Genomic DNA, 25,746 nt, shown 5'->3' on the forward strand with positions numbered 1-25,746 from the left:
CAGAAAAGACTCAAGAAGACTTATTTCTGGATTTTTCTCTTTTACACCATCTCCTCCTTATGAACCTTGTGATTCATTTCTGGACTGCCATACTGTTGCAGCAGAAGAAATGAGGTTTCATCCTTTCAACTTATTCTAGACCCTAGTAATTAAAGTGCTTTTCGGATCAGAGAAGTTTTCCATTTAGATTTAGGCTGAGATGAACCCATGTTGCTGCTCTTAAAAACAAACAGTCATTCCCAGACATGTCCTAAGGAAAAAAAAAAAAGAGAGCGAGAGAGACAGAGAGACAGAGACAGACAGACAGACAGAGACAGACAAAAAGACAAAACAATGAACCAATTCTTTCAAAGGAATGATATGAAAAGAAGGAAAAGTGTTATATGGAGTTGTTGTTTGCCTGATTCCTGATTTGCACCGACGTTCCAGTATTTTGGTTTCTTACTTAGAAATACCAAAGTGCTTTCTTTGATCTAACTCTAGTGTAAATAACAAACTTGTTGAAAATTGTTGGCATGTAACCACATAGCTTCCTGGAAAATCTAAAGCTGTTGAAGAGGAAAACTGCATAAATTCCTTGTGTCCCTTGAAAAATCCATACTATATTCATGACATGGGAATTTTTATTATTATTTTTTTATTATTATTATTATTATTTTTATATTAAAAATCAAGTATGTCATTTCTAATTTAAACATAGATTTATTTAAAATAAAGATTAAAATGTGTCAGAAAATTTTAGTCATTTGCAGAGAACAGTGAAATGTTGCGTACACTTTTGCCATTTGGACAGCTTATTAACATGGGGCTCACATACAATTAAGAGTGTAAATAGTTCTTCACTCCACCCGTTTCCCAAGATACCCAATGATAAGCAAACTTATCTGACAGCTAGTAAGTGAGTTAGCTCTGCCTGCTGTGAGCCCAGGCTAAGCCTTCCCCAGGAGTAACCATGTTAGCTTTTGTTTAGCATGACTGATAATGGTCATTACGTTAGCTTCTGGAGCACATCTGGCTCATCATGAAGGCAGAGCAAAGAGTGACAGAGTGAGAGCCTTGCCTTGAGACAGGTTTGTCATGAGACTACAGCTTTAATGATGATATTACAATATAAGATGTCTTCTCATCTTCTTAACATTTTATGTTATAATAACCCATGAAATGACAAAGATTCATGATTCATATAAATTAGATTAGTTCAAAATACGTTTTAGTGAGTTGTGATTGACACAAGACAACAGCAGTTAATCAGGGTGGGGCAATAACTGTTTTGTGGTGACTGACCTGAAAATCTGCCTTCAAGAGATAGCATTACAATTATCATCTGAACTCAGTGTCTCTTTTCATAGAGACAAAGTGCATTATCTTAACAATTTCTTTTAATTTCTGTTTCACAGAGAATACAGTAAAGCAATGACAAATTAGCTTTCATCTTTCACAGAAATCAAGACAAGGAAAACAATCCTTATCAATTTGACAATGTCTCCATTAATAACCTGTTTTCTCCATTGCGAATTTTGTTTCACTTTACTAGTGCTTTCCAGCTCCAGAGACATCCAATACTGATTTTTTTTTTCTTTTGAGCTATTTGATGTTAGTTTATCTGAATTATTTGCTTTATATTATTTTATATTATTTTCTTTATATTATTTATTTGCTTTATAATATTTTTATTATTTTGCACATATTCTTCCAAAAGACAAGGATGTTATTGATGTGTTTTAACATTACTACAGCATGAAAGAAATACACTGTACTCTATACCAACAAAAACAGACGGCCTGAGTTACTGACATAATACATAATGCTTATTTCGTTTCCTGCTGTGAACATTAAAATTTTGCTACATTCTAGCCCATTTTGCCATCTAGTTGAAAATCAATGAAGAGGGGAAAGGCAAGTTCTATTTATAGAGAACCCCGACACTTTTTATGAGAACCAAATTTAGCTCAGTCCCTGTGATGTCCTATAAAGGGCAAGGCAATATCTAGATTTTAAGAACAGAATGTTCTTACTTCTGTTGGTACATGTCTGTCTGGTCTTGAAGTACAAGTTAGTGAGACTGTGTTTCTGTAAACTAAAAGTGTGTGTTATCAATGTGTATGTCATGCATTGGATGATGGTCTTTCATCTGCAACAATTATGAGTACTCTATAAAAATTTCGTGACTGTATAATCTCCAAACAAGAAAACAGTTCTTAGCTCTTATCACAATAATATTATTCAGCTTAATATTTTGTGATATCAGGATGTCTCTGACAAAAGAAAAAAAATGCAAGTCTTGTTAAGGTCCAGGAAGGCCAGTTGTAATGACTGTCAGTTGAAGTCATAAAGATGTTAACACCAGAATTTACAATTCCAGCAAACATAATATTTCAGTCTATGTATTCAATTAAATATATACTGAAATGCCAGATTAAAAATAACTGAAAAAAAAAAATATCTGGTTGATGTTTCAATAAGGACCAGTCTAGTCTATTGTCTGAATGTTCTGACAATAAAAAATATATAATGCCTGTTACACTTATTCATAGGAGCCCTGAAAAGGCTCTCCTCCTGCAGCATTACTCACTGGAGGTAGAAATAAGTGTTCTCCAACTCCATGAGCAAAATTTCTTCTGCCTTTGGCAAGTAAGTCAGTCAGAAAGCCAGTTCCGCCATCCATCTCTGGTCTTTCCTGCTGGCCCATTAGAACAAGAAGGGACAAGCAGCAGGGTCAGCAGGGTCAGAAGTAATATGTTGGCTCTGATTGGTGGTGCTCAGGGACTATCATGCCCAGGTAGCAAACCATGTAAATGGAAGGGATACAAGCGTTTCATGGAGGGAGGGATGATGTGAATCACAGAGCAGAGTTTGGTTGTGACCAGAGTGATGACTCCAATAAATTCTCTGAAGTGGAAGAAAAGGTTAATGACTGAAGACAGAGTGTGAGGAATGTTGAGAAGAGGTTTGGTATGGGCAAGTAACAGGAAGCTGCCACTCTTCCACACCTGCTCAAAGTAGAACATAGGCAATGACCAGCAGGTTCCTGTATCTTGTCCACCACTGCAAACATATGGTTAACTGCTTGATTATATGAATACAGTCCAGTAAACTCTGAAACCAGTTGAAATTCTTTTTTTAAGTGTGTAATTCTGAAAGTCACTGCAGCTTGCACAAGTTCACTCTAAAACTGCACAAGCAGAACACAGTAACCTTTAATATTTGATAAATACGCAGAAAGATTAGACTTAGTCCCTATGCCGTAGTATCATGTGACAAAACTTATAAAACATTGCTGTCCTCAGAAAATAAAGCTGTCTGCACAGTGAAACTTGTGGGAAAAACTGAAGTTCCTTTTCATTTTAGCTATTTATCTAATAATTTCCATCAGAAGTGCTGATTTGTCATACTATGCTTCCATAGTCAATCAGAGGAAAACAATGCAGTTTTCTACTTCTGCTGATTTTCTAGTTAACACAAGCAGAGCTATACTGATCTAACCTGGCATGCATCTACTGGCCCAAAGAAAGGTGGTATCTTTTTACAAAAATGCATGTAAATCAATGGCACTTCTTTGGTCTGATTACAAGCATTTTGCAAGGAAGACAAACTTAAATTTGATTTGGGACTGCACACAGAGAAATATATACCTACCTACAATAATACCTGCAGGTTTTTACTCATGGCACCTGCTTATCTTGGTGAGAGAGACACAGCCATGGGTCAGGATCACTGTTTTGTGTCACAGGCGTGTAACCATCTTACTATGAGGCTCTAAAACTATTTTGATCTAAACAATGCATCTCTCTGTTAGGACCAAATCATCAATCACCTTCCATGAAGCAACTGTGGATTATTTTTGTTTGCTTGAAAAAAAAAACATTAAAATTTCATTTGGGGCATAAAATGAGGTAAGAACAGGCCTAGTTATTCCTTTGTGTGTGATTACACAATTAATGATTTTAATTGTGATTTTAAAATTTGATCCTAAAAACATTTATTTATTTATTCATTTTAAACAGAAAGAACAGGTTACCATATTAGTTCAAGTAGTGACTTTTTAAAAAAAAACTTTCAAACTTTAGTGGTTAATCCCCTCCTTAGTGCATTTCAACACCTTTCTAAAAGCAGTTGTACTAGAAATTATATTACCTTAAATGGAGGCTTATAACCTTATGATTTTGCTTCAAAGGATATGCTATTATGTTCATGCCAAAGTTAGAGGAGTTCTTTTGTGGGTGAAAGTCAGTGGAGTACTATGGAAATTAGAAGTATGAAGCTGAATTATACTTTCCTTTAAAACTTTAAAAAATATTATTTTGTCTACAGTTTTTGTCCTACAGGCTTTGCCTTTATTCTGCTAATGTATTTTATTATTTGTGAGGCCAATAGGAGAATTACTAGTAGCTTTCCTTCAGATTAAAGTTAACATTACTTTCATATTAGGTAAGCAGGGACTTTCCTAATGTTTTATCAGATAAATACCAGGAAAAAAAAAATCCATAAACAAGAGCAAAGATTACCTTCTCCTATAATGACAGGGGATAAAAACCATTGTGAAAGAAAGTTGTGAATGAAGGTCACTTTACCTATAACAGGGAACAGAACTAAGAGTCTTCCAGATGGAATACAAGAGATTAGACTGTATTATCTAAGTGTCCAGGCTTTAACTTTGCAGACTAGCATAAACAGTATAAAAATGATCCCATTACACAGCTATTAAATTATGCTTGAAGTATTTTTTTTATTATTATGAGATGAAATTCTGTTGTTTTCAGCATTGATAACTAAAATAGTGAGTCAGAATCCTGGCATTGGATTAAAAACCTGAGGGTCTTCTTAAAATAGGGAGTATTTTATGGTTTTGGTTTGGATTTGGCTTGGGATATTCTCATGGTAAAAGTTTTCTTCATAATATTTGCAGATTTTTCTCTAAAATAATATAAACTTATCTTTACCATTCAAAATATGTTTCTATCTAATATTCCCATGCCTACAAAATCTACAAAATCAGATTCCACAATGCTAAGGAGTGATAGCCTTATTGTATACAAAACATGCAGGTGCTGCAGATCATTAAAATTCCATTTCCCATTTCCCCTGCATTCATCAGGAAAGAAAAAAAATCTCTAATAGAGCTGTAAATTCTATGTCTTTTTACCAAAGCTTGCTTTAAACAGTAAAACTATTTGAAGTAAAAAAAATTGTTTGTGATATAGAGTTTTGTTCCTAGCATATCTCAAATACACACACACACACACACACACACACACAAACCTTTAGAGATTGCTGGAGTAAGGGTTGATGCATATGCTGCACAGACATTGGTATAGTTGTAAAAGGCAGATGAAATGGAAAATCTCTGGCCACTGAATACAGAATAGAGAGAATATGTACTCTGTACTTTATGTTGTACTGCTTTAAATATGTATAAATAATAGTATAATGTTAACTAAAAAAAAAAAAAAAAAAAAGGAAAATTCAGCCAAGTCCAGAAGACTTAGAGAAAAAAAAAATGCAAGCAGAGATCCAAATGGTTGTGTCTTAATTTAGATCTGCTCTTCTCCTTCAGTTTATTTTAAAGCTCATGTATGTTGAGTTTTGAGAGTACCTCATTCTCTGAAATGATAAAAACAAAACTATTTTAAAGTCAAAATTTCTTACCAAAAACATAGGATGACTTTTGGGGCTTCTTTTCTATATCCACTTTGACAGCCACCAGCATGCTCTGCTTCTCAGGCAGAGATGAAATGACTAAATATACAGAGGGGTATTTGCTGGGTCCCATCAGAAAGGGAGTAATTTCTGAGGCAAGAAGAGATATTTACAAAGTTATCTTTTGTATGATTCCTCCAATGACATTTCAGACAGATGGTGAAATAACCTGAAGAGTATCTACATGTACCCATTGTAAAACCAGCAGGAAGGACTAAAATGTAGCAACAGATGACGAGTAATTCCACTGAATCTCAGGTCTCCAATTTCTCTCCTCAAATCACAATTCCTAGTCATCTTTCAAGACTGTTAACAAATACCAATTCCATACATGTTTCCCTCCCCAAAATTAACCATCAGTTCCTATAGTCCTATTCCAAGTTTCCTGGAACCAGAACACTTCCTTCAACACATACGCTTTAATGAGGCTGTCTGAATTTATATTAGTCTATCTGAATTTTTGTCAGACAGATTCTTCTTTCACAAATCCTGGAGGAATTGCTGAGAACATTCAGTATCTGCTCATTTTAGGTACCCACCTATACATGATCTATAGCAGCCCAGAGTGACAATTTCAGAAAAAGTCCTTAGAGATGTAAGAGGAAGGCCAAGGCACAGGACTATATGGAGAATTTAGCTACCAATTTTTTAGCAAATCTGAGCATGTGTGCAACATTGCTATTCAGAGACTTACAGCTAGATCAGACCTTGCTGGATATTAGAAGAACAGGAAAAAAAAAAAAAAAAAAAAAAAGAAAAGAAAAAAAAAAAGAAAAACTCCTTTCCCCACTCTATGGTTTCTTGAAGAAGATTCTGTCTGAATGTTTTAACCTAAAGCAATGTTTTTTCTCTATCACATTCTTGGATGTGGTTACTTAAAAAAAAGTTCAGGTGAAGTAACCATCCTGCACAGATATTTTCTGCCTTGGTTTGGTGTTCAAAAACATAGCCAAATACACTGAAATGATGAACAACTGTAAACAATAAGATAGATAAGGGGAAACCTGGTGAATAAAGTATTGGAAAATATGAAAACTGCAATGGCCTGTGTTGGACACTCTGGTGACAAAAGACAGCATTTTGTTTGCTAGAGGTAGTTAGGCTGCCAGCATACTTCTTTATTAACCGTATAACTCAGCTTTATTTACTATCCACACAGTATCTCCTCATATAACTCTTTTTTTACAGACTGACACACCCACAGTTAATAAAAATTTCTGTTAGACTTTCTAAAGTCTTTTAAAAATCTGTGAATCAAACCATCAAAAACAGCTATTCAATATATGCAGTTAAGAGCAATAGGGTGTCTATAAATTTACTGGAAATAAATAAAAATAATAAATTAGATAATCGAATTCAATTTGTTTAGGGATAATGGGAATAATGGCCTTAAATGCTGTTCTAACTGAACTTTTACTCTATGAAGGATTTTCTTGTTTCTTGTTTTCTTGTTTCTTCAAGTCTCTACATGAAGACTTCCAGTACTGGAAACATTTCACTTTCTTCACTTTTCCTGTGCTTCAATATTGTTATTAAAAGTTTCTCCTAAAATTTAATCTTTCTTGCTGCAAATTAAGACCCCTGCTCTTTCTGTCATTCATAATCAATGAACAAAGCAGAATAGTTTCTTCCTTGGTATCCTAGCCTTGAGGACTATTATCTCCCAAAAGCTTTTATTCTCTGGGCTAAATAATTCTAATTTGTTCAATATTTCCTTATAGATTTTATTTTCTGGACTGCTGGTCATACTCATAACTCTACTCAAGACTTTTCAGAAGGTCCAACTCATTCTGGAAATGCCTTTTGCAAAACTGGAAGCACTATGCCAGCTAGAGCTTTTCCATTTTTGGTTGAGCAGACTTCACAGGTCTGACAAGTTGCAGTTCTTTTTATATAATCACACATGGTGTGTGTCTTCTTTGCAATAGTGCAAAATGTTTCACAACAAGGCAAAAATTGAAATGCTAATGTTCAGCTTCATAACATGCAGTGCTCTTTCTATCTACCAAACACCTTCTTGCTCACATTTCTGTGTTTGTGTCACTGATTATTCTTGCCCAGGTTACTTTATATCTCGCTCCCAGTATTTCTCAGAGTGCAACTGCCTGAACATAACAGGATACTGGGGTTTCAGTACAACAGACACTTTCTGAATTCCTACCAGGTTCCCTAACGTTTTTATTGCTCTTCTGATCACATTATGATAACCATGAAATTAGTCTTGGATGCTTCAAATTAATTTTAAGCACCTAAGTCCACTTGAGAAATACACAAATCTGCTCACTTGATTAATGGTTCACACACATATGAAAGAAGAATGTAATCTACCCCAAATTCCCCTAAATTGTAATTTAGGCATCTGATAACTACATGGCAATCCAGTCTGCCTATTTCATTATCACCATTTTAGTACAAAAATAATTAGGTTCTTCCTTAATTAGCTGACAGCATTGTATGAAACTAAACTTAGTTACACATGCTTGTTCAGAAGTGCCTATTACAGGTCTTGAGCTTCCTATTAATGCAGGTTTAAGTGTATAGCCTGTAACTAAAATGAAGTTCTCTGAAAAAGCCTGATCAGCCTTAAGAGTAAGGAGGAGTCAGACTGTAAGCTAAACTGTCTCCTAAACATGCCAGGGAAGGAATTAGTGACACTTTCTTCTTATGAGCCAATAATAATTTAATCAATGTAATTAAAAATAAATAAATTAAAAAACATTACAGCATTATTGTATGACTGTCTTCAGACCAGCTCACTTGCAGTGGAATCCACTCATCCTTATAGCCTTTAATTTTCCAGTTAAGGATCTGTACTTTGTAGAAGACTGGATCTTTAAAGCCCTTTCTGTTGCCCCAGGGACTAAATTTAGTTTCTTATGTTAGGAGGAAAGTACTACAGGGCTCGCCCTTAGGCAAAGTAATACTTAAATTAGGTGAAGTGATCTCCATCATAAAGTTTAGTCACTAAACCAGGTACTGAAATCCTGCCAGAGTATGCATCTAATGAAGGTGCCATTTTTGCCTATGCAGATTTCCTCAGTGCCTGATTTATATTCATGCCTATGCTGGAGGCCCTCAGTGGGTTAGATTTGAAGATTCTAGTCAAAAACAGATATTATTGATCAAAGTAGCATATCTAAAGCATTCTTTATTTTCAAAGCTCCCTGCAAACACGAACTAAGTCAGGCACCTTCCACATTATAATTGAAAACCCAAGTGGCAGAGAGCTGATAATCTTTCACTGAAAAGTAGTTAAAAGACATGTGGCTATACACAGTAAATAAATGACATTATCCTGCTATATGTGGAAGCTGAATAGAAAAGAAATGGACAACTTCTATCCATTCATGCCTGGACACTTGAGAATATAGTGCTATTACTAATTATTGTGTCAGCATAACACATCTTAAAAATAGAACTCCATCTTTGTAGTGCAATAAATTCCAGATAAGAGCTCAAAATTGCCAAAGGAAGGGTGGAATCTGTCATGTTAGACAGTATGAGTTTTATTTCTCTACCAACATAACTCAGAATGCTTAGGAAATTTCAAACACATGAACTCCATGAAATGGAGAATTAAATTAATTAACTCTTGCCCTGAGTTGATTGCCTGTAATGCCTGGCTTTTATGTCAAAACATCCTGAATATGAAAACTTCGTTTGTCTCTGTTGTGATCTGAAATCTTCATTTGGAAACCACTTCATCCCTTCCCCCAGTTTCCAGCTGTTACTTTTGCAATAATAGTATTTGACATTAAGTAACAAGAAGTAAGCTGAAGAGAGGATGTTAGTTCAGCCAATGTCATATCCAGGTACAAGTGAAATCTGATGCAGACGGTGTAAAAGGAATGAGCTATGAACTGAAGCTGCATTTTCGTGAATCAGATGCAGACAGAGATATTGATATGACTTGAGCTTCAGAAGACCCAGTTCAGACACTCACAAGACCTTGATTACTTTCTCGATACAGAAATGTGTTATTAGAAAACAACCCACAAGCTTAAAAATCAGGCTTTTATTATGTTATAAATAATGTTAATATAAAAAAGGATGTTATAAATTCAATGCATGTAGAGAAACAATGTATTTTGTTTACCTGCTAGAAAAGAACATTCTTAATCTGTTGTTTCCTAGAGCTGTGTGGAATCTATACTTAAATATTGATTGAAAATTTATTTGGCAATTGTAAAGGTAATATTGGGAATGGCAAAAGAATAAAAAAAAAAAAAGGAGCAGCAAAATCAAAAGAACTTCAATAACTATTTGAACATTGCCCATGAAGCTCCTGAACATGAAAAGAAATCTACAGAGGGGAAAAATAGATATGGGATGAAATATGTTTTTAAAAGTATCCTACTTGAGAAGGACCACTTTGAAATATTGAAGGGATTGCATTGTTTGTTTTCAGCTCTTAGAAACTAGAAGCTAACTCAGAATGAATCATCGAAGTAGTCAATTTTGAAAGTATTTATAAATCGATGTAATGGTGTATAATTTGTTGCACTACCTGACTTTTTTTTATTTTCTCTTTTTTTTTAACCCTTTAATCTTTTTATTATGTTCATGTAATATTTAAGAAAGAAACAGCTTCTGATTATCAAACGACATAAGAATGCAACAAAATAGAAACAGCTCTGCTACATTAAATAAGAAACCAGTCAGAACTGGGACCCATACAGATGTCTAAGGAGAATATAAGAAAGGACATAATGTAATCACCTTTTGCTAGTTTTAAACCTGTTACTTCATAATTTCATTAAATTTTTATTAACAGTAGGGTATCATAAAATATTCTCATAACATGGGGGTTAAGGAATATTTAATTTCTATTAACTTTACTGTTGCACAGTCTTAAAGACCTCTTTAACATCTTTTTTTTTTCAGCATAAAATTCCTCACTTACTTACTTGTCCCTCATATAGAAGTTAATTCACTCTTTTCTTCATCTTCGGCAGTTCAACCATATCCTTTTTGAAATGGTCTGGCCAGAACAATTATCAAGATGTGATCATACTGTGGATTGTATAATGGTGTAATGAAGATTCTTGTTCTTCCAGGTATTCATTTCCAATTAATTTTTAATATTTTACTTGTTTCTTTTATAACTACTGGGTACTGAGCTGATGTTTGTATAAAAATTATTGATTTCACTTGTGAAACTTCTTTCACTATCCTATCATTGTGTATTTGAAATTAAGATGTGTTTCCCCCATACAAACCATTTTATTTTAATACACTTTGAATTTCAGCTGCCATTTTCTATCTCAGCCACATAGTATCATGATTCATTTGTGACATGTTGTTGTTCAATATTCAGCTTCACTACCCCAAATAATTTAACAACCCATGTGTTCTCATTCACATAATTTTATCAATCACTGATTGATATGGCAGATTCTAGCTTTAATTGCTATAGGATTCTAATAGTGGCTTTAGTCATCTATTCTTACCAAACAGTTATTCTTACTTTTTAATTTTACTCCTTTAAACAGTTTATTTTTTTTATGAACTTACCTTTTATTCAGTGCCAACCCAGTTTTCTTGAGAGTTTTTGCCAAAAGATTTGTCAAAAGTTTTTTGGAGACTGGAATAGCCTATAGCGACTTGATGACTCTTGTTCTTGCACACAATGACTCCTTTAAAGAATGCTAACAAATTTCTGAAGCATAGCTCATTTCTTCAAAAGCCAGTGGTTCTTTCTTTCCCAGCATGTCACATGTTGCTGTGATTATGTATATGTATCTGTGCACTATCTATTCTCTATTAAACTTTCCACCGGTTTTGTTTTTTCTTCTCTTCATTTTCTTTTGTTTCAGTATAGAAATCAGATTTCTTACTTTTCAGGTTTGGGGGATTTCTTAATTTTTATTTTTTTTTTCTTCTTTATATTTGTCACCCTCCATTCCCCCTCTGCTGAAGCAATTTTAACAGACAGCAGACACATCACAGCTAAATGGGTCACCTATTTTATACTTTGAGGAATGCCATTTGGGTCTGTCAAGTCATTACCATTCATTTCTCTAGTTTATTCTAGAATCTTTCCTAATGACACTTCAGTTTAGAATCATAGAATCAACTGTATTGGAAAAGAACTTCAAGATTATCAACTCCAACCATCAACCTAACCTACCGAGTCCCATCACTGAACCACATTTCTTGGTGCCATTTCTTAAATACCTCTGGGAATGGGGATTCCACCACTGCCCTGAACAGCCCATTCCACTCCTTAACCACCCTCTCCATGAAGAAATTCTTCCTAATGTTTGATCTAAACCTCTCCTGGCACAACTAGATAGAATAAAGTTTGAGACTGATCCTTCAGTAAGTTTCTCACGATGAAGGCTTCTGGCCTGGGTACCTCCTCTATTGTGAATGTAGATGCAAAGAAGTTACTTAGCTTTTCTGCTAAATTCTTATCTTCTTTACCATCCTTTTACACTTTGATCACCTGTTGACCCTACATATTGTCTAGCAAACTTCCTCTTTCTGATCTGTTTGAAAATGGTTTAATATCAGTTTTTATGCCTTCCGTAAATCTTTTTGACAAAACCTATTTTGACCCATTGTATTGTGTTTTTAGATTTAACTCATCAGTGTTTGCATCCCTTTTTGTATTTTTTTCAATGTGATATGACTTCAATATTTTAAAGGATGTCTTTGTACGTTTAATAGCTTCCTTTACTTTGCTGTTTACTGCTGTTTACTGAAACCACAGGGTGCTTTTACTTAGAAAAAAATGACTGTTTTTTTGGAGGAGTGTTTTTTTGTTGTTGTTGTTGTTGTTTGTTTGTTTTTTTTTAAGTCTGCTGTAGTAGTTGCTTTAATTACTATAAATTTTCTTTCAGCCTTTGCTGAATTATCTTTAAATAATCACCTTGCTACTTCTTAGCACTTTTTCATTTTAGGTACTCCTCTGAATATCTTATCCTTCTATTGGGTTCTCAGTTGAAACAACTAAACAAGCTTGAAGAGACAGATCTAAAAAGAAAGTTGTATCCCAATAGTGTGATATGCCTCATTTTTAAGATCTAGTTATGTAAAAGAATTCAAAATTAAGTACCTGTACTCTTTGTACAGTGGTTTATTATAATCTTGTTTTAGTCTTCCCATAAGTATCCAGAAAGAGTAGCTCATTGAAAAGGGAATTGTTTAAAAACCCTGGGGGAGCACTAAAGACAAGATTACCCAATAAATTACATCTCTCTCTTCATCTGAGATGTTATACAGAAGTATGGAGAAATACATTCTACTCAGTATCCAAAATCCCCTCTAGAATTGAAGGGTTATGACAATGGGGACATACAACATATCTGCCCTAGGGTGCCCATCCTCACTGTGAGCAGATGCAACCCCAGTCTAAATGACACCATTCATGGGATGGTGCAGCAATACACTTTCCTGAGGTGGCAGGGCAGAGGCTCTGGTCTGTGAGTTGGAAAATATTTGCCTTTTCTCTCAGGGATTCATACTCCCAAGGCACACAAATTCTAATAAAGAATTCTGCCTGCTTACCCAATCAATCCTTATTCTGCATTTCTTTCAGGAACACACAAACAGCTGCTAAAGAAGGCATGGAGGTTATCATGCAGTGCTGTTCTCAAGGTAAAAGGAAGTGTGGGCTACATTTCAGTCTCATCATGCCAGGAGAATAATTGAATGTGTTTTTTCTTTCTCTTGGATGAGTGCTTTAATTACTGAGCTATTAAATGAATGACAAATTGTGGCACAAGCCTTCACGAGGCTTGTGTCACAGGAAGTGTCTGTGATCACCAGCAAGTACTGTGGTGACAAATTGGCAAGACATGTTCCAGAAAACCCTTGCAGAAAAGCCCTCTGGGGAGACACAGGTGAGTGAATTCTGTATTGGAAATCTTTATTGGTTTTAATCACTCTGCTGAGGATCACTGTCAATAAATATATAAATAAATAAATAAAATAAAACGGGGGCTTGCACATGTGTAGGAAAAAAAAATAAGTAGCCTAGGAAACTTTAATGTTTCATATTGAGGTCTTCATAAAGTTTACTTCATCTCAGATGAAACTATAGAGAAAACTGATTTCAGGCTTAGTTGCTCTAAGAAATAGTCTATCGTTCTTCTCTGGACACTAGAGGATTTTGTCAGCTGAATAGTAGATATAAATTTATAGACAAATTATATGTTTAAATATCAAAGATATTTTCATTCAATATCTTTTTACAAAATGAGGTTCATAGCTATTTTTTTTTGAGCAAAAATATCTCCCGAATTTTGGTTCAGATTATTTCATTTTCAATATTTTAAAGTTTTATCTTTCAGCACTAACCTATATGTTCAACTTTAAAAGAATATACCATTATTTTCCTTTCTCACATCAGCAATTTTTCTCTCTTCATAACTAAAAGATTTTTCCACAAACTGCCAGGATTTTCATCAGCATATAAATTTAATCACAATCTTTAACTAGAAAATTCTTAGATTTTTAAAATCCCATAAATATATGTAGTTTTTATCTCCAAGATAATCATCAAGGTCCCTAGGACATTGTTTTGTCACATACACAATTTACAGGCTTCAGATTTTCATTTTTCATTCATTTATTTATTTATTTTAGGTATGTGTTTATAAGATAATTAAGCTATACTTTTTTTTTCTTTTTTCTTTTTTTTTTTTTCTCAGAGAGATAAAAATACAGTAAAATATACCTGTTTGCAATTTTATGTTTATTCTCTTCCGTCAAAATGAACTAATTGATGTCAGTGTGCCATAAAACTCTAATATCTAATAACAATTTATACTTAGGTCTTGAAAAAAATCGTATTACAAAGTAATAGTAATGATTCAAAATAAACACTAACCTTAGAATGAGTTATGAGCATTTACAACTGGTAAATCTGCAGCATTTGTCTATCTAGACTGGCAACACAGAATAATTCCACTGAAATCTAGACATAAGAAGGACAGAAGTCTAAACTATATGTCTAATTTACTCTAGATGTGGCCAGTTAAAAAATAAACAGAGCCAAGAGCTCCTGAACTACACACTAAGCTCGGAAACGCAGTAACAGATGCAACAGATGTGTGAATAGTGATTATTACCTATTTTCAACCATTCTCTTTTGAGCAGTTAGTACTTTGGCTAAATCCCAAGTAAAGATTTGGTGTTCCTCAGCATTTTTCCTGTAATGCGTAAGGGAAAGTAAAACTTCAGTGGTCACTGCCAGACCAGAGCAGGAGCATGAGTTATTTTCTTTTTACAAGTTCAGCCAATGTTTTCACAATAATATTTGCTAATGGCTGCACTTCAAAGAGACACAGGCGTTCTGCAGCTACCTCCTCCTGTTCATCGCACTAGCACCGTGCAGTCCACTGAGCTGTTTTCACATCTAAATGTTTGTTTTTAACAGCTGTGTCTGTGGTGAATTAAGCCTCAGTTGTAGCTGTTTAAATAAACACTTAGATCACAGTGTGGTACCTACACACTGAGCAGTGGTGAGATGGGCTTAGGAAACAGGAGTAAGTATTCTTTTAATCCAACACATAGAAAATATATGCAAGTTATTTTTTTTTTTTGTGTGTAAGTAGCTCCACACTTTGGTTATAGGTCTAAAATATAGAGGTTTAAAATAAGTTTAAAGTGTAGCTCCTAGTCTGCAATTGCAAAATGATCTTATGATATGGCCTAGATACGTTGAAACCACGTCTCTTCCTACATTTTTCTTAACGTTCCTAAGAACTATGACTTTTTCAGAACTGTATACACTTTTTTTGTGTTTTCTGACTTCCTAAAAGAAAGAGAAAACAAGGTGAAGTTCCTGATTCAGCATGTTTTTTTTTCATTATGTGTGAATATGCTGAATCTCACAGGTGTCAACAGGCACACAGAGGTCAGTCTTTTGTTGATTTGAGTCAAATATACACCTAGAATTTATAACAATCAACTGTATATTTTTTTCAGCATTTTAACCATGAATAATATGTTGATGCAGTAAGTATAGTATGAGTAGGATACATCTCACTTGTCTTCAGTCTCTGAAATGTTAAACATCTGTTATAAACTAGGTACTAAATTCTTCTGTAGACAATGCTGATGGTCTCTACCGGGGTCTTTCGTAGCACCCATCTTAGATAGCTATTTTTGGATTGTTTGCATTTTCCACTGCCACTATTTATCTTCCTTAACAGAAGGTATCTGTCTTGAGACCAAACTGTTAGCTAAATAATGTAAGATGATTATCTCCCTGAACTGTAGTACATACTACAGAGTATAGGAGTATTACAGAACTCTCCCACAGCTGTGAATGTGTTAAGTGATACAGATGTCTCAGTTACTCCACTTCTTCCATTAGCAGTTTCTTTTTCCTAAATCTTTCCCATCTCTTTGGAAACACTTTTTTATTTGTTCAAGTAATAAGAGTATCAAGGAAGTTGCACAGAGGTGCAAAGAAACATACAGTGGTAGTTTCTTATTTGGGCAGCTCTCTCCTACTGCTTTTCCTTTTGCTCTCCTCTGTCTGCCTGATTTTTAAGATAGCTGCAAGGTACCACTTGATGCATTCAGCAATAACTGAGGCCAAATGGAGTTCATCATGATAGAATCATAATTGTTAATGATAATACATGTTTAATCCAATTCATACTCCAGTCTGATATGAGATTTGCCCTTTATTGGAACAATAACAGAGAATTGGACAATGTTCTATATTAATGCTTGTAAAATGCTCTACTTAACTCTCTGCCATAGGGACAGTTTTCTCCCATACATGGTTTTGTAAGTTTTTATTCTCTGGATATAATACTTAATATAATTTGATTTATTCACCTTTCAAACAGAAATTACATTTTGAAAAAGAAACAAAAAAACACCCTTTTCAATTTCAAATATCAACTTTATTTTAATGTAAATTTAAATGTCTTTTTAGCCTAAAAGACTTAACATAAATGTTAAGGTTTTTCCCTTCTTTATTTTTTGCCTTTCCCTGTGAACAAGAAGAGAAGAAAAAAAAGTGTGAGAGGGGAGAGTTAGATAAGTACACTGTTCTTAAACATCTACGTAAGTCAATGGAAGTTATGGTTTCTCCATTTCCCATATTATGCTACTACATTCTAAATAACAAACCTTAGTAAACAGTTGCAAAACATGGCATAGTGCGAGAGAATATAAAACCAGTTTTTCACATTGAAGGTAGAACAAGGGTACAGATCAAAATATAATAAAAATAATGAAAATCTGTTATCAGATAATATTTTCATAGGAATTTGGAAAAATGGAAATGTAATATTGTTCCATGTAACGTAAATGTGATTAATAAGTGCAAAACATTCACTAGGAATTTAGAAACAGACATAAGGCCTGGAACCTAGGTACAAACTCTTTAGCATCCATAAAGTTAGCATATTATTTGATGTTATGGCAAAACTAATACATAAAGATTTGACACAATTTTTGTTTTTTAAATTCATTTTTAAATGATATTCGAAGAGGCAGAACTGCAGAATACTTTTTGTGAAATTATAAAACTAAACTACTTGAAGTAGATATCACATTCTTGATAAAAACAAATGAAAAACAAATGTACTTTTTATCATCAATATGGAAACTTACAAGACTATTTTTTCTTTAGAAAGTGTATTAGAAGTTGAACATGATAGTGATTCTTTTTTGTTGCTGTTGCATGTTTTGAAGTCACTGGAATTTATTATATGCTTCAATATAAGTTCTTGAAAACCTGCAGCTCTATGATAATGTCCTTTTAAAATAAAAATCTTGTAATGAAAATATATGTGAACTGTATATGAATATGCTCAGCTCCACTCAATTCCATTGAACATATATCTGGATGAAGTTCAAGTGCTGTTTTTCAGAATGGAGTAGTTCATCACCTGTTGTCTAGCAAATCTGACTACAACAATAACATAACTATGGTTGTAGGCAAAAGACTTTTCATATAGAAGGAGTAATCATAATCACAGATCAGGTGTTTTACAATATGACTATATTAAGTGTTAGGATAGGCCTGCTGGTAAGAAAGATCAATGGGCCTACTTGGGACTTCTTGCAAACATAGTAGGTGCTGTGAAGTACATCTCACAGATCCCTGCTTTGAACATAGAACAGGACCAACCCATGTTTGGTACTGATTTGAAAAAAAAAAAAAAGATCAAAACAAAAAAGCAGACAAACAAACAAACAAAAACAACTGACAGACATTAGGATTGCTGTGTTCAAATGATACTTAATTTTCACTTTTATGTTATTATTTCTACAATGCTTTATTAGGAGTGCTATGAAAACGATATAATTCGTTATACAGTATGCAAATAACTGTTAAAATTGTTACCCTAAGACTAAATAGTTCAACATTTGATTTTATGTAAGAAAATGGATTTGCTGCTTCTGGCAATGTTAATGTAATTACCGCTGGCTTAATTTGTAGCATGAAGATCTGTAAGGCTGTGTCCCATGATAGTTGCCATCTTGTTTTACTACTGTTAAATTGTAATTATAGCTTTGGAAAACCATATGTTTGGGGACATTAATGGTGGCAGCAGAATCTTGACAAAATGCTTGTTGCTTAGCTACAACTGGATGGAACAAACTACTGGTAGAGCTGTAGAAACATTTGTTTTCCAAGGAGTACGTTTAAATGAAATAGCAACTGTGTTGTGACTGTTACTGCTGGTTCTTCCACAGTTACTAATACACTGTCAAGAGAAGTTTACAGATATTGCAAACCTTTTTTTTTTGTTTTTTTTTTTCCCCATGAAAGTTACAGATTAGAATTGTAGAAAATGTTAGCAGTTTTTGCCAAGAGAATTTTCTTTAAATTGTGTTTCAATTTTGAAATGTTGAAAAGCGATGTTATAAATACTTTCATGACTTTGCAAATGAAAAATTCCTCTGGTTTCAGTTTCTAATGCTAAAGTAAATGGAAAATTACCTAGGTGTTCATAACTAAAATGAACCTTATCAACTGATAGAAAGACATTTTTCTCTCTCTAATAAGACTCGCTTAAAATAAAAATTAAACTTAAATTTTAAGACTGAAATTGCCTACAAATTTTTATTTATTTATTTATTTTCATCACAGGTCAGCCCACAAATCTGAAGCAAGACAAATTACATAGAGTTGGTAAGTTCTGACCCACATTTTTCTCCGAGATATTTTGCATTCCATGTTTGATTTGAGCAAAAGGCCAATAAGTAATGAATTAAAGCAAGAAGTTTGAATTGATGCTTATGGCCCCCCTATTGTTTTAGCATAAAGAATATGCAAATATTAGATTAATGAGGCTCTGCTGCTTCTTTTGTTAAAGATTTGTTGAAGCCAAACATATCAGTTTCAGATTTTAGCTTTAATGATCTCTTGCTCGTAATTTTATTATTCAACTGTAATCAAAATTAAGCTGAGACAAGACAATAATTTAAATGAAAACAATTGATAAATAAAACTTACACTCTGACATTGTAAAACCTTCTAGAGCTTGCTTATAACTTGCACTCTGCAGATCTTTCTCTCTTATCTATAGAAGAGTGCTAATTTCCTTCATCAGACCTATTTCATTATTTGAAAAATTAATATATTTGTGTCTTATTAAACGATTAAGCTGTAATTCTACACCAGTGAAAATTTAGGAAATGAAGATACAGAAGTATTCAAACTTTTATCAGTGCAGTTACACTACCATAAACATATAACTTGTTTTCTTGTCTTCTCATTTTAAACACCCTTTGTGGGCCAGTTCTGGGAAATATTTCTTCTCTGCTCTTCTGCAGAGGTCCCAGTCAGATTTGCCCCATTTCTTCTGCTCCATTAGGTGTACTGGATAGTCTAATATTAGTGACAGAATTTCCAGTATTCTGATGTTTCCCTTTTGGTAATGATTATAGCAGTAAGGTTTTTGAGGGGTGAATGACGTTGTGTTCACTAGAAGGATTATGCACATTTTTCTGCTTTAATTCAACAGATTTTGTTGTTAAGCACGTGACATTGTCTGAAGATTTTCCCCGGTTCCAATCGCCCCTATATAAATAATCATTGCTTAAATTATATCCTACCAGATTTTTTAAAATAAAATTGCGTCACATAGAAAGATGTTGCAGTATTAGGTAGCAGACTTCAATCTTTTCCATATTTTGAGTAGCAAGCATAGTTCCAATTAAAAAAAATAAAATAAAATCCAGAACTTAATATATAAAAAAAAAGAACAACAAAAAACATGTAAGTGGAAGAGTAGACGGTGCTAAACTTTTTGTCATAGATGGCAGTCTCCATCAAAGCTCCAGTCTCTTAAATGTAATTTCTGACAATACTTGTTAATATTGATGAAAGTTAATACACTTTTTGTTGTTTACACAATAACATTATCAAAACCACTTTGATGTACAGACCTCTGTGGAAGAGAGTAGTTGAACAAAGCTGATAACATTATTTCCATTTACAGTTTGACAGTTATCCATCAGATTTCTTACCATTGAGAAGCCTAAGTTCTCAAGGAGCCTATTTTTCTCACACGCTGCCAAGGGATAGAATTCTTCCTACTCTGAGCTTTGATAGAATTCTTCCTACACTGAGCTTAATGATGACATTGATCAAAATGTTAATTTATGTAGATTTATCAGGACATGATGATTATGGTGATAAGGCCTCATGATTGGAAATTCCAGAGTAAATGTACTGAAATGATAAATATATATTTCCCAGACCAAAGAAATGGATTCAGCACTGCAGTTAATGTTTCATACAGCCCAACTTCATTAAGCACAACTCAGCTAATATCATCATGGATTTGTTTCATTTTATTAAATTGCATTAATTAGGGAAATGCATTGAAAGCTGATTGTGAAGAAATTTACTTTTCCTTGGAATAACTAAAAAAAGGGGAGTAATTGGATTAATTTGTCCCTTTTCCCCCTATTAACTTGGAGCATGATGATTCTTTCTCAACTTTATGTCGTGAACTACTTTATGTTTAACATGATTCTCATTAACCAAGTTAATTGTAGGGTTTTAAGCGGGAACACTCACAGGCTGGACCGATGCCAGCTCATTCCTTTCCAGTCATATTAAATGCCATCTCTCCAGAGATACAGGCCTTTGTTAAAAGCCTGTTTTGCCATTATTCTTTATAATGTTAAGAGAAGCAATCAACAAGGTCTTGCCATGGTTCCTTAAATTATTCACGCCTGATCCATTGTATCAAACTACAATGTTTGTTGCAAAATTGTTGTCTTCTGAGTTCTGATTGTGATAATGAGGCTCTGCAGGATACATATGATTCATAGTAATGTCTCTGAGCTCTTAAAAACATTGTTGTGCTGCATTTAATTATAGGAACAGACTCTACAAACAGTTGAAAATCACATAATTTGCATGTAATTATGGGTATTATGTAGATTGGAAAGGGATAGGTGGCTTTAATTATGCAGAAAGAGTAGGTCTTTCTAGTTTTAACCTTCTGTTGTCCAGGATTCCTAGAAATTATAAGTTTACATTCACAGTAAAAATCGTCTGAAAAATCAGGCTGGGAAACAGCTGTTAATGCATTTTTCTGTGTAATGTGTCATAGGCACTCTCTCTCAATCTTAGCAATGCCTGCCAGTGTATTAATGGTAAATTTATTACACTGAAGGTAAAAATAAATGAATAGAATATAATAATCCCTGTTATTAACTGATCATTTTTTATTTACTTAAAAATAAACTAACAGTAACTTTTTCAAATATAAAAGTTTCCAGTATTAAACTGTACAAAGATGAACTGTTGGTCCATATCTGCACTAGGAAACAAAGCTTTTCAATGGTGTGATGGTCAGGAAAGGTTACAAACAGGCATATAAATATATCTAAAGCAGGGACACGAACACATCTGACCCAGCTCTGTTAATGATAAGCAGAACAAGAAGCAGCACATGCATGGTGCAGAGCTCCCTGAGCTGACTGGATGTGAATCAGCTTGGGTCTGACTACAGACTAAGCCACATTTGTGCAGCAGTGCATTCAAGCTAGTAAAGATAGCTGCAGAGCAGAGCTTCTTAGGTCAGGCGTAGAGCTGATTCGCACCATGTGGATTTCCTGACTTACATCTCTGCTAGCTCAGGGATCTCCACACCAAACTTTGTGCATAGCAGAGACAGGCTGATAAATAGTCTGGAGACTATGACTGAACATATAGAATCAACTTGGCTTTGTAAATTCCTCAGCTGACATGAGCAACCACACACCCCAGTGCTCCAGGAGAAAGCCTGCCCTGTGGTAAATTTCACTGGGCCACTTACAGCCAAAAAGAACCTGCAGTGACATTTGTGACATTCTCTTCCTCCACATTTTTTTTTCTGGATGATTAAATAGGTCATAGATTAAATATTTGTTGCAAGGAAAGTTTATATATTCAGAAACCTGTTTGCATTCTTGGGAAACTCTTATAGCAACATAATGATACAACCACCATTGAACTTACAATACTAGTATAGATGAGTAGATGCTCCTATTCTGAAACTGCTGCATTTTCATGCTTATCTAGGAAGTTTTACCGGTACAGATATACTGGCTTAGATTCATACCTTTACTAGTAATGTGTACAATAACTAAAAATCAAAGCCATTATCAGAACAATAAGCTTGTCAAGTAATGACCTTTATTTGGAATACAGATAGCTCATATGATTTCTGGTACACGATGACATCAACTTATGTCTCCAGATTTTGCACAGAAGTAGAAAGAGGAAAAGCAAACTTTAAGATATGACTATGGTTGCATACACTGCTAGAAAATTTTAGTGATTATTTGTATTTAAATGGTTTATTATAAACTGCACTTGTCCACAACCACTATAATGCATGTAACAGGTGTTTTTAACTGTCATTTTTGTCATTTACTCTCATTTTTGTGTCATTTGCTGTCCAAAACAGACAATTTGTAACTTCCTCCAACACATCCATCACCCCAAGATTAGCCATAGGGATGTACAAACTATTTCTTCTAGCAAATGTACTGAATTGTGTTTGAAGTTGAGCATATTTTCTAAATGGTCACTCTACTTATTGCGTCAGTGTATTCGTTTCAATGTTAATTTTCCCTACTGTAAAAAAGTCACTTCTTATTTCCATTTTCACTTCATATGACTTCCATGAAATGTAATTAAATAAAGATTTATAAATGTAGCAGTAATCGTTTCTACTTGTAGAGAACACTACAGCCAGAACAACTTAGCTTTCCATATCTCTATGGTCCAATCATCATTACATCTAAATCACTATGAATCTTTCATGAAAGTGAGGACCAAGTGAGTTCTCAGTTTCCAAACATTTCTTATTAGAGACAATGCTTCAGAAAGCATGCAATTTTATTTTTAAATTATTCTGAAAATGCCAGGGAGGAGGGCAAACTAGGTTACAGAACAGTGAATAAAATACGTTAGGTCCTAAACATGCTATTATGTCAACAGCAAACCACTACACTGTTGTGTCAAATATCCAATAAAATAGTTTGTTAGCATGGTGTAGAATTCTTTCAAATCTCTTTCAAATTCTGACATGAAATACCATGGGATCATCTAAGAAGATGCATTATCCCTGAAGCTATACCAGTTGATATCAGTTGCAATTCCTATACTTCTTCGTGTTACAAATGTATACGATTATACTAAGAATTGTATGATGCAGGATCATGTGAGTTGTATAGTAATATATGCAATTAATTATGTGCCTAGCTCTGCAAAGCAGTACACACCATCAACTTCCACTGTCTTTGCTCATGTCTTGGATTCTTGAATAGCAGCAAACAAGAAAAAAATGAAAAACTGTTTAACATTGTGCTGATTTTTTTTTCTTCTTTTTTTTCAAGGTGTAACAACATTGCCAGTCACTACCTTATTTTAGTGCAAAAAAGATTTTATAAAATATTCATTCTGAAATTCAAAACCCTACAGTGCTGAATCAAACGTTTCTAAAACAACATCTCCAGGTAGATATGCTTCCAAAAGTGTTGTGTTATTATTTTTTTTTTCTAGTTACAGCTCAGCCAGCTGTCATACAATAAATAGAAAATGACAACAAAAGAAAGAGAAAGATAATGTATCTCTTAAATGTTCAGGTTTTCTATTATTCATATGAATGCAAACAACTTGGTTAATAACAGAACTGAAGAGGGAAGGATGGGTAAATATCTTCTCAAATTTTAAAAGGCAGAATCTCAGAACCCAGTGCCATCTAGCCCAGAACTGAATCTTTTATCAGCTAAATTTCTAGTATTAAAATGCTGCATGGTGCCTGTGATGCCATTGCTAATCATTGCCACCACAAAGTCCAGGCAACCTTCTACCACACACCTATCTCACACAACATTTCATATAACTAACAGTTTAACCAATATTTTAATAAAATTCCTGGCATTTTGTATGCTTTTTTTTTTTTCTTGCTTATTGGTCCAAATATTACCTTTGTTGTTGTTTCTTTCTTTCTTTCTTTCTTTCTTTATAGAAAGTGGAACATCTTTCACTCACTCAGGAGTCTGAGAGCCACTGAAAGGACACTAATTATGTCACTCTCCTATGAGACATGAAAGCCTACACTTTCAGATGAAACTAAGCAAAAGAAGCTAAATTTTCCACTCCTTAGTGAATGATGTGGCCCTGGGGTGAGTGATGCCTCAGTGGGACTGCAGGAGATGAATAACATCTATCCTCCCTTTGTCCACAGCTTGTATGAGAAAAGACTGACCTCATCAGACACCTACCACTAGGAAAGCCCTGGCTGCGAGTACCAGGTAGGTATTTCACTGCTGCTGAGAGCACTTCTGTGACCTTCACGTCTCTCCTTGTGACATTTTGAACTATTTAGATTACAGAAAGCTCTGCCAGGCTTGCTAAGGTTGTGAATTCCAGCTGCACCTTAGTTAGGGAACACTGATTGCCATCTTGGATCTGTTTGTTGTCCAAAAGAGATGTTTTATAGTACAATACCACATCTCTCTGCAGATGTATCATTGGAAGTTTTTTAATGTCCACTTGAGTAAGTGATGTATCACAGTTAAAAATTGTTCACAACAGGATTATTTCTGACAGTTTGACTTGGTGCAGAACATAACACAGAGCTTCTATACTACCCTCCAAATAATGTTTTTTTCTAAGATCTCTGAAACATCTGTGCAAATCATGATAGCCAAACACGCCAAATGAAGAGACTGAAACTTGCTTGTCATGTTCTCAAACTATAGTGAAACCAAAACTACCCTGCAAGACTTTTCTAGCTATTTTCCATAGGCATCAGTGACACCCTCCATTAGATAGTATGTCCTTTTAAAAGAACTGGGGTTACATCAGACACAATTGGACAGAGGTTATGCATTTCATATAAAAGTTTGACATATCATGAGACGTTTGGAAGAGCCTTTTAATAGCAAAAATAATGGCATTTTCTGGATTTGCGAGTTAGGGCAGGAAAGCACCACTCTTTTGTCTGATAATTTTATCTAATTTTAGTTTGAAAAATGAAACTGGACAGGTAAGAGACCAACTGATTTGTTAGCAGACTAAAAGCTTCTTGCCCTTTGTTAGGCTATGGACAATGATGGCAGTACTTGGCCCTCAGATATTGGGTGTGGGCCTCTCACATCTCCCACTGTTCTTCACCCATAGCCAAACCCTAGTAAAGAAAGGTAAATAGATGATGTGACGAAAGAAGTGGCTACCTCCAAAACACTCAAAAATGGGTAAAGAGAGAAAGAAGGGTAGACGAACTTTTATTTAATTAGTTCTAGATGAGATTGCTACTGTTTTGGTCTCCCTCTCCTAAGTCCTATGCTTGGCTTGCTCAACTGAACATTTCACATAGTAACATGTTTAAGAAAAAGTCAGCACAAAAAATCCTTATATGAAAGTACAAACAGCTTGCTCCAAGCAGCTTTCAATAAGTAATGACAGTCTTCTTTCACTATTTCTCCATGAAGACTTAAACATTTTAAGTAATGTTTAATAAATTCTAGTGTGGTTCTGCCTCTTATTTCTGTCAGGAATAAGAACTTAAGCCATACTAACAAGCTGTAACAGCCAGTAGTCACTCAGCTCATAAA

The 25,746-nt window shown here is 34.3% G+C and overlaps 1 protein-coding gene across 1 annotated transcript in view; it reads right to left on the reverse strand.

Moving 5' to 3' along the window:
- Window positions 1–16,598: 16,598 nt before the first annotated feature.
- The window catches only part of LOC308191757 (uncharacterized protein), a 109,773-nt gene continuing 100,625 nt past the window's right edge, over window positions 16,599–25,746 (reverse strand). Inside the window, exon 6 of the mRNA XM_080584568.1 lies at window positions 16,599–16,654. Coding sequence (XP_080440694.1) covers window positions 16,638–16,654 — 17 coding nt within the window. The 3' untranslated portion in view covers window positions 16,599–16,637. The remainder of the gene's footprint in view (window positions 16,655–25,746) is intronic.

This window comes from Anser brachyrhynchus (assembly GCF_964034855.1).
Source record: "Anser brachyrhynchus genome assembly, chromosome: 3".
Taxonomy (NCBI): domain Eukaryota; kingdom Metazoa; phylum Chordata; class Aves; order Anseriformes; family Anatidae; genus Anser; species Anser brachyrhynchus.